General features: G+C 33.2%; 1 protein-coding gene across 1 annotated transcript; it reads left to right on the top strand.

The window, feature by feature from the left end:
• Positions 1 to 5,024: 5,024 nt before the first annotated feature.
• LOC120126523 (cysteine proteinase RD21A-like) lies at positions 5,025 to 7,503 on the top strand. The gene is made up of 5 exons (XM_039144678.1): positions 5,025 to 5,566; positions 6,231 to 6,466; positions 6,549 to 6,689; positions 6,822 to 7,274; positions 7,355 to 7,503. Exons 1-5 carry the CDS (start codon positions 5,092 to 5,094, stop codon positions 7,448 to 7,450), a joined length of 1,401 nt encoding a protein of 466 aa, XP_039000609.1. The 5' UTR covers positions 5,025 to 5,091; the 3' UTR covers positions 7,451 to 7,503.
• The last annotated feature ends 3,707 nt before the right edge of the window (positions 7,504 to 11,210 follow it).

The raw sequence follows: 11,210 nt of genomic DNA, 5'->3' as shown, positions 1-11,210 counted from the left end.
AAAGATGATTGTGATGGCACTGGTGATCCACATGTCAACCTTGTATGACCACTTTCCTTGCATCGACTACATGTCGATATCCTCTTCTCTTCACCCTTAGACGGTATACGATCGTGATTTTTTGGTCGGCCAGGTAGCCTTCTGTCCATGACTGGTAGCAAAACTGTTTGTAAATCATCTGGTATGTCCCACTCATAAGGATGTGGAATAGTGTAGACAATCTCGACATAAGTCTGTCGATATACTTCTGTAGTGTAGCAATCCATAGCGTATGCGCTTGAATCATCTTGGTTTAGATGAAGAGCATCTTTTATAACATGGCCACACGGATAACCAGATGTTTGTCATTTCATACAACTACACGTCTTTGCATTTAGATCGACAAGCCCATTTAAGTTATTATCCAATACTTCAAACAAAGTGTTTGAACATGGTTTAACTCTCAATGACGTTGACTTCACAACACGTTTCGTTATCTTTTTTTCAGTCTATGGTGTAACACAATGTTCCAATGTTCCTGTAAATTTAAATAAATAATACTTAGTAAAATCTATTAAATATGATAAGTTACGAATTTAAAGAAATAATAACTGCATGGTTTCTTTTCTTGTAGTACCACTGTTGAATAGAGGCTCGAAAAAACTCCATTAACATAGTAATAGGTAATTTTTTGGTATGACGACTTAGAGCGTTAATTGATTCTGCACTATTAGACGTCATTAAACCATATCTTGCTCCAAGTTGATGTACTCTTGACCATCTTTCAAACCTGACATCTTCTAGTGTTTGAGCACATTGAGGCAAAACACATCTTAAACAATTTATATGCTTATTAAAATCTACTTCCTAATAAGCTTTTACAACCTTCCAGTATGTCTATTTGTGATTTTTTTATACCAGCAGGCCTTGATTTAGATTTCTGTACAAATGAACACCAAAAAGTCCATGAAAAGCATCTGGGAAACACCTTCTAATAACGTTGTCAATTGAGTTTGCCCTATCAGATATGATTGTCAGATTGCTAATAGGACCTATGCAATCCCTAAGATGCCCCATAAACCATGTCCATGAATCAGAGGTTTCAGATTTACCAACCCCGTAAGCTATTGGTAGTATCCCATTATTAGCATACATGGCTACTACTAATAAGTTTACTCCAAGGTATCGACCTTTCAAATGTGCTCCGTCAACTATAATAACTGGACACATGTAAGTAATAAACGAATGAATCTACAAAATAATATACACAAGAAATATAATCATTTAAATGTGAAATGCATGTAACTAATAAAAATGAGTCAACAAAATTATATTGATTTACAAACCACAACACCAATGGCGATAAACAACAACTCAAAACGTCCATCTCTATATGTTTTGATATAAGTTACCGACCCAGGATTTTTCAGCTTTAAATTATGACAATAAACTGGAAGTTGGGCAAACGATGTTTCTGGCGACCCCCTCAACATTTCCAAGGCATAACATTTGGCTCTCCAAGCTTGAGAATATGAGATACTAATTTTGAACCGAGCATTAATGTCAGTCATAATTTCATGTCCCCGATATACCCTGCCATTCAAAAACATTAACTCAACTAGAAAACCACCCAACACCTTTTTGTTTGCCTGTCTATGGTGAGGAAAAACTTGGGTTCTTGAATATGTATGTTTATCAATAAAAGTCCTAACTTGAAACATTTCACAATCTTTTATCCTCTTTACAATCATACGCCACGTATAGTTTTTGTCAATCATACACTTTGTTTCGAAACGATCTTTGCTTGATTTGTTAACTTTTAGTTGATAGCCATCTTCCAAACATTTCATATACAAAGCTATCTTCAAGTCTTCCTTTGTATCAAAACAAACATTTTTCTTGATACGAATAACTTTTGTGTAACAATCAACTGCTATCTTTACAAACTCTTCTTCCGGTATCTGAAATAATTATGGCATATTCCAGTTATACTCCCGTGGCATTTTCTTCTTTTTCTTTTCTTCGGGGACTTCTTCTTCTTTTTCTTCTTCTTCTTCTTCAAGGTTATATGAATTACAGAATGAATGTTCAACATGTTCATTCACAGTCGTAACTTCCTCCTCATTATCATCAACAACATCTTCCTCGGCAGCGGCTGTTTCATCATCAAAATTCGGGAATTGACCAATATCAAAATCATTACACACAGGGTCTATTTTTTCTTCTGAAACATCATCAAAATCTGAGTATTGAACAAGATCAAAGTTCGGGGATTGACCAAGATCAAATTTTGAATACTGACTAGTACTCACAATTTTTTCTGTTGGCTCATCATCGTCTAACTGGTTAATACGAAAACCATAATTTGGTGCTAAAAGTTGATTGGGATTTGGATTAGGGAAAGGTTGTGGGTTTTGAATTGTGTTTGATATTGTGTTTGGTATTGAAAATGTGGTGAAACAAAATTTTCTTGGTGATGAAATTGTGGTGGAACCATTAGATTTTGAGGTTGATAACAACATTGTACATTGTGAGCACCATAAACTGGGGTTGAAGCACTTAGTTGATTACTACCCGCTACTGACCCAACTTCACTACTTCTAGGTTCAACAACATACAATGTAACATCATCTTGCGAAACACTAATGTAAGCAATGAATCGTTCAACATCTTCATTGTCGGTTAACAAATAAACTTTACATTTTCTTTGATAAGATAGCCTAAATCCACTTAGAGGCTCTAAATTCAATTTCTTTGCAACACGTAACATTAGAGTTTCATAAGTTAACTTTTTTAATGACAGTTTTAGTTGAAGATTCATGGGTAAAGGTATATATTGTAAAACACCATTAACATTCTCTCATGACCCTCCAAAACACAAATCTATCCAAACATGATCAAGATTAGATGATTTCATTCTACAAATTGTAAATTAATTTACTAAACAAACGAGCTATAAACTAGATATCATCACTAACTTAGAGAAAAACATACATTTATTAAGTTGATAGTTTATAATTTGGGAGAGAAATCATTGAAAAATTATATAGAAATAAAATTATGTAAAAAAAATTAGAGATGGGGAAGGATGTCGTTAGATATAGGAATGGATATCGTCGGAGAGATTGAGAGATGGAGATGGAATGAGTTACGATTTAGGGATTTAGGTTATGAGTTGTTGCTGCTGTATAGTTTATATACCCAAAATATTTGTGTTGCGAAAATAAAAGCTGTTGCGAAATTAAAATTCGTGTTGCGAAAACAAAATTCATGTTGCGAATTAGAAAATCTTGTTGCGAAAAGGAAACTTGTGTTGCGAAAAAGAAATTCGCGTTGCGAATTCAGAAATCGAGTTGCGAATTTGGAAAATCGCGTTGCGAAAAAGAAATTCGCGTTGCGATTGCAGAAACTGAGTTGCGAATTTGAAAAATTCGCGTTGCGATGTGTTGCGAAATTGGAGTTCGCGTTGTGAATTTGTTGATTATTTTCGTAAATCCAAAAAAAAATTGGTTAAAATCGTATATTATAAGATATTTTCGATCACTGTAGTTATTTTCTCTAAAAAAAAAAAAATTGGTAAAGACCCCACCAGGGAGTTCGGTCAGTCCCGGTGTTTAGATATTTTATATTTTTCTAAATAAGTTTATTTATAAAACCTATCTATTTTTCTAATATTTATTAAAATATAAATTTTAATATTTAAAAATGAAAGTGTAGGGTTTACCCTTTTGGAAAGTTCAAAGATGAAGTACGTGGCCAATGAAAATTCACTCAAAGTTTGAGAATCAATTCAAGTAAATGAAATTATTACAAAAAGCTCCTATTTCCGTGGGCCTCTGTCACTCTTTCGCTTTTCCCTACACCTATCACATCTCCTCCACATGCATCTTGGCTGTACTATAGTCATCTTTCGTTTAACTCACCATTTGCTCCTCGATTATACTCAAGTTTTTATTTCCATACCTAAATACTCTAGCTTTTTTTGTATGTGACCCAATTTCCAATAATCATTTCAATTATATTGAAAATTGACTCAAATCAAATTAAAATAAATCTCTCCTATTATTATTTTTAGGATAAATTATATAAATGGTCTCCGATTATAAAGTATTACTTTATTGAGTCTCTCAACCGTTAAAAGTTACAAAATGATCTTTCAACTACAATGAGTTTGATCTATCAAAATAATCTTAATTATTCATATGTTCTATGTTAAAAAATTGATAACAATTTGAGCTGGACGTTAACTAGTTGACTGTGATATAATATTCATTTAAGATTTTGATATCATATTTTATCATATCTCAGCAAATTAATGTTTAGCTCAGACTACCGTCAATTTTTTAAAATAAAAGGAAGAGTTTATGACATATGAATAGCTGAGTGATCATTTTGTAACTTGTAATAGTCAAGGGACTCAACAATACAATATCCTTAGTCAAAAGAATATTTCATAACTTTTAACAGGAGAAAGACTAGACAAACTAATGTCCAATAGGCAAATAAATGTTTCGTAATTTTTAATAGTCGAACGACTCAATAAAACAATATCATATAGTCGATGGATTATTTGTGTACTTTATTTTTTCCAGTGGTTAAGGGACTTATTGTTTTCCGTCCCGGAATCGAGCACCGCAAATATTAGGGATATGAGTGTTTATTGTCAAAATATTAAAATTTTTTGAACATATATTACTTTGTATTTATCCCAGATTTATAACAAAAATTAATACTGATATTTAAAAAAAACCTAACTAATAAAAACTTGATACGAGACGGCTACTTTCATTCATTACAAAAAATAAAACACATTATTATCAAGATTTTGTTAAAACGTCCGAACCTTTTGGAATAATGGAATTAAAGCTTATCCAAAAAGATATATAACTTGGAGGATAAATCGAGAATTAAACATTTTTATTTATACATTATTTAAATTATTTATTAAATTCCCATTTTTGTTTCTTCTCCGCCTGGTAATAACACCTAATTTACCGAGTTTTATATGGGGTTGGATATTTCTTTCTTTATAAAGCCACAGGCTCTGGCCTTTCTTCTCTCCCACACATTGAAAATCCTTTTTCTCCCTTTTTCTTTTTCTTTTCAGAAAACATGGGTTCTCAAAGATCGACTATGGCGATGCTTTTGCTGATGATGTTCACTTTATCATCGGCTTCAGACATGTCCATCATCTCCTACGACAAAACTCATCCCGACAAGTCAGAGTCCAGTTGGAGAACAGACGGTGAAGTCATGGCCATGTACGAGGAGTGGCTCGTAAAGCATGGCAAAACATACAACGGGTTGGGAGAGAAAGAGAAGAGGTTCCAGATTTTCAAGGATAATCTCAGGTTCATCGACCAACACAACGCCGATGAGAGCCACGGTTTTAAGGTCGGTTTGAACCGGTTCGCCGATCTCACCAACGAGGAGTACAGAGCCACGTACTTGGGAGTGAAGAAACCTGAAAGGAAGCTTTCGAAGGCGAGTGACCGGTACAAGCCGGTTGTCGGTGAAGAGTTGCCGGATTCCGTTGATTGGAGAGAGAAAGGAGCTGTTGCTGAAGTCAAAGATCAAGGGAGTTGCGGTAAGTTTTTTTTTTAACCCTCTATTAATTACCGTCTTATGATCTTTAAATTCTTAGTACGTGTGTTTGGTTTTCATGGATATTGAGCCTGTGTGTCGGTACTTGACTTGTCTTCTTACGGTGGGGTAAGGAGTAAGGTGTCTTACACGAAGGTTCATGCCTTATTGAATCATGGGAGATTTATTATCCACTGCAAGTTTGTATTATAAAATATACAAATATTATTTCTTTTTAGGGGTTTTAAAAAAATTCGTTAACCAATAATTGTTTGACAGGTAGTATTTATTTTTAAGTAATATTATTTTCTGAAAGTAAAAATATTAAATCTATTTCTTAAAAATAGATTTTAATGATTTTAAGATTTAGCCATTTAGAAGATTTTAAGATTTCATGCTCTTTCATAAATTATTTTTTTAATAATAAATAAAATTAAAAAGAATTTGAAAAAAATATGCTACGTGTAGAATCGAGTGGTAATATGTATTTTTTAACAGATGTTATGGGCTTGACACATTAAATTGTAATTTTAAAAAAGTCAGACATATTTTTATAAAAAAAAAAAAGTTTAGACACCTTAAATTAATAAAGGTATAATTTGAATATTTCTTTAATTAAACGATTTTTTATAATATTAGTTTTACTGACCATTCAATGTTAAATACAGGGAGTTGCTGGGCCTTTTCAACCATTGCTGCAGTTGAAGGCATAAACAAGCTTGTTACAGGTGAACTCATTTCACTATCGGAGCAGGAGTTGGTAGATTGTGATACATCCTACAATGAAGGTTGCAATGGTGGTCTCATGGATTATGCCTTCGAATTCATCATAAAAAACGGTGGCATCGACACCGAAGAAGATTACCCTTACACTGGTCGTGACGGTAGATGCGACTCTTATAGGGTAGGTTTTATATCTTTCGAGTCGAATAGATCGAATTTCATTACCCTTGTACTGACCCTTGGTGTTTTAAATCACCCCGCAGAAAAAGGCAAATGTTGTTACAATCGACGATTACGAGGATGTTCCACCAAATAACGAGAAAGCTTTGCAAAAGGCCGCTTCGAATCAACCGATTAGTGTTGCCATTGAAGGAGGAGGCAGGAGTTTCCAGTTATATGATTCGGTAAGATTCTGCATCCATCAAAATTACTAGTTTCTGAATGACCTTAAGCCTGAACACAGTTCGATAAATGTCTGATCTTTATAAAGCTTGAATCTGATATTTGTTCATCGTATGTTTGTGGTCTTGTTACAGGGTGTGTTTGATGGAAGATGTGGAACACAACTAGACCATGGTGTGACTGTTGTTGGATATGGCACAGAGAGCGGTAAAGACTATTGGATCGTAAAGAACTCGTGGGGAAGCAGCTGGGGAGAGGCAGGCTACATCAGGATGGCGAGAAACGTGGCCAACTCCGTAACCGGAATATGTGGAATCGCTATGGAACCGTCTTATCCGATCAAAACAAGCGAAAATCCCCCGAATCCTGGTCCCTCTCCGCCATCCCCCATACAGCCTCCTACCGTCTGCGACAACTATTATAGCTGCCCCGAGCTGACTACTTGCTGCTGCATCTATGAGTATTATAACTACTGCTTCGCTTGGGGATGCTGCCCACTCGAGGGTGCCACTTGTTGTGATGACCACTACAGCTGCTGCCCTCACGACTACCCCGTCTGCAACGTCGATCAAGGCACATGCTTGTTGGTACGCTCGTATTCAAACCGATCGATCCTTTCGTTCTACTTATGTTGAAGTTACTAACTCTTATCGAATTTGTTTCGCAGAGCAAGGGCAACCCGTTGGGAGTGAAGGCACTGAAGCGCACCCCGGCCAAGCCATTCTGGGCACTTGGAAATTTAGGCAGAAAGAACATTGCTTGAGTTGAAGGCTGGCATTGTAATGCCGTGGCTGATGGGGCTAAAAGGGAGGAAAATGAAGGAAGCTCGACAATCTCTCTGCTTTATAAAAGTTACTTAGATGGCTGATTATGTATATAATAATTTGGTATTCATCCGTGGTGTACTTGGGGAGGAGATAGAATATTTGTGTATATCATGTCTTCATATAACCAATGGATTCTACAAGTTGGTTAATATATCATGCTCTTAAAGTTGCTTCATTTATGTATTTGACTTTAAAATTAATGTTTTCTCTCTGCTTTAAAACAACATTGTGTTTTTGGAAGTCATAAATTTATCCTTCAGTTCTCACTATTTTCGTTGCTTCATATTATGTCTTTTGAAAGAAAATTATAATATTATATCGGATCGAATTAGATAAATTTTTTTATTCTAATTTCGAATTCAACCCAAATCGAAACTAGTCAGGTTAGATCAAATGTTCATCCCTGTTATATATCCAATTCATATGGATTGAGCAAATGGGCAAGTCATGGATGGAGACCCAAACCAACTAAATTCAAAGAAGGAAGCAGCAAGCCAACCAAAGTTTGGAATTATGTGGCGGTAGGCACGCCTACCATACCAATATCACATAAGACCTGTACTATGTGGACAATGCTCGCCCTCTTCCTAACAGTACAATCTAATATAACCTACTAGAATAAATTAAGATCAACCCTCTCTTCAAATGGAATGAAATTAGGACCAAAACTTGATGCTTCGTTACCATTGAACTAACCTAACCATATTAGACGAAATTAGAGCATACCAACAATACACATACTTGAAAATATAATAATATTCGTGTTTTCAATCATGTTATATTTATCGTGATTATATATATATATATATATATAATTATAACTATTGGTGTGTTCTATTTTCAAATTATCACATTCTTTCTGCAAACCTTTTTTTTTTGAATTTTCTTATCAACATGATAAAGAAGATTGTCACGAAAAATATAAAGAAGTTAAAAGAAAAAAGTAGAGACGAACCGATTGTTATAGTGAACGATGGTCCCTTTGCATGCAAAATTGATAGGAGTGAGGCAAAAAAATTATTACTGAGTCGTGATTTATTGTTAGGGAACTTCGAATTTGAATTTAATATCCCTGAAAGCAACTATTAACAATCAATTTTTTTAAATAATATCATTTTTGGTAAACCTTCTATCAAACTTTTCTTCTAATAAAAAAGGTTTAAATATACAAAGGTGCCCAACCTATGCCCCTTTTTCAGTTTAGTGTCTAACGTTTATTTCTTTCCAGTTTGATATCTAACATTTCATTTTGTTACTCATTTAGGTGCTCAAGCCGCCAACGGTGTTAATTTCTCTATTAACTGACACGTGTTACAATCTGGTAATTTTAAAAAAATTATTTAAAAATAAAAAATTAAAATTATATATATATTTATGTTTAAAAAGAAAACACAAATTTTGACGGTTAAACCTTTTACGGTTTGCTAACGTGACATGATAAATATATAAAATTATAATTAAATCGTTTTCACGTAGATAATACGTGAATTAAGTTTTGGTCACTTGGACGTTGAATCTCATTAGTTTGATGACGCGACCCATTAGTATAATGATTTAATTTTTATTTTAACCCTTACACTTTAGATAAAATATTGATTATGAGTCTTTTGTAAATTCAAATTAGTTTAGGGACACCATTTCAATTATTTTTAGTAGGTTTTCTTCTCAACCCCATTATTGTTCATCTTCCTCTGCTTCTTCTTCAGACATCTCTACTCCATTGCTCCATTTGTCTTCTTTCAAGGACTCATGCTACATTTCAAAAATAATGAAAAATTTTCAACTTCTGATAACAAATAATAACACCACAAGTTCAGAGAAAAAGGAGAGGGTAGACATCTAGATATAAAATGAAAATGGATAATCTTTGTTATACAAATAAAAATTCAATTTTGAAAGATTGAGATTGTAGAATGTAATAAGGAACAAGAAGACCAATCAATTGATCCAAATAACTTGATAATTGGATATCACTCTTCGTGGTGATTTTTCTTGAGAAAACACCTCCAGTAAAACATAATCGATGGATTCAAACAACTCGATAACTTGATTTGTGAATTCACCCATTGAACTCAATACAAAATCCTTATATATGTCAGGGCTAAGTTATGATAAAATCATTTTGTTAATATGTCATCACTATTATGAGTATTTATATATTAGTGTTGTTAGTGTTTATCATTTATCACATACTGTTGTATGTCTATTGTTTTTCTAAGTTAGTTAATTTACTTTTAACCCTCTCCTTTTATTGACTTTTTTTTTTAAATTCTTTTGTGGTTGATTTGTGTACTTTTGTGGTTGATTTGCGTAAATGATTATTTAATGTGATTAGTCTACACTAATTTTTATAGATTCTTCTGATAGTTTTATTACAATTCATCTATTTAATATAAATAAAAGCTATTATTAATTAAAAATATCAAATTAAATATTTATATAATAAAATTTATTTTCACAATAGTGAATTTGTTTCTAACCTAAACTCATTCACAATATTCTAGAGAAATGGTTAATTTGGTGCACGTTCATGATGTATATGGGCTTCAAGTCTCACCCAAGATACTTGACAAATGTGGATAAACAGATTTACATTCCTGATGCATATGTGACATATGTCTCATTTGAAGGACCAATGTTAATAGACTAAAGAGTATAAGTCCTGTGCTACGGTTAACCCAAACTATATCATGATGTATGCTTATATGTTGTAGAAAGGTGTTTCGACTATATGATATTGGACCTTATCCTTGATGCTGTACTGTGATTGTGGTTATACAAAGCATTGAAAACATTGCTTTTATGACTATAGTTACTGATATGCTTATAGTATGAATGCATGCAATATAATATAATTATTTCTGTGACATTGAGCATATAAGTATAACGTTCAAAATAAATTTTCATTCGTAAGTATTTAGGTATAGATCGAGGAGTACCATCATCTATGAGAGATTCATCATTGATTTAACATAGTACATCTTGATTTATTACAGCGGACATATATATCGTGGATCTTATTTATAATTTAGTCATAACTATATCCTATAAATTTATTTTAATAACACAATTTCATTATTTGATTTAATAAAATTATACTTATAACTTTTTTTTAGTAAATTTTAAATCTAATTTTAATCATGCTTAGAGCGAAGGAAAGAGGAAGCTTTAGGAGAATGAAGAGAAGTGCTCCTAATATATTTAGAATACTTAACTTAAAGAAACATAAGAGAATAAAGATAAACATAGTCAACCGATAAAAATGTTTATTTTACTTGTAACATTTTTAAACCCATATCTATTATATATATAGTTGACGATTACACCCAAATTTAAGCAAGGATTCTAAGATCAAAGTTACAGTATTTGAATGTCACGTGTTGGAGTAATTGTGTTAGCATGGCCCATGGCTAAGGTAAGGGTTCTAAGATTAAAGTTACAGTATTTGAATGTCACGTGTTGGAGTAATTGTGTTAGTATGGCCCATGGCTAAGGTGTTATTAACTTATATCAAACATTTAAACATATTTTCGCGTAGGCTTATTGTAATAATGGCTATGGAAACATAGTTTAAATGAGCGCAGGCGCCAATTGGAACCCACGAAGCCAAGAAAACAAGCCCTTTCGGTTTACTGTACACTTACCCCCCAATCCTCTCTTCCAAAGAGAGATGGATAAAGCTCCGTCCTTTGCCCA

Source organism: Hibiscus syriacus, unplaced genomic scaffold, assembly GCF_006381635.1.
Source record: "Hibiscus syriacus cultivar Baekdansim isolate YM2019G1 unplaced genomic scaffold, ASM638163v2 tig00110458_pilon, whole genome shotgun sequence".
In the NCBI taxonomy this organism is placed as follows: Eukaryota; Viridiplantae; Streptophyta; class Magnoliopsida; order Malvales; family Malvaceae; genus Hibiscus; species Hibiscus syriacus.
Note: the sequence above shows the minus strand (reverse complement) of the source record. Positions and strands in the feature narration are given on the sequence as shown.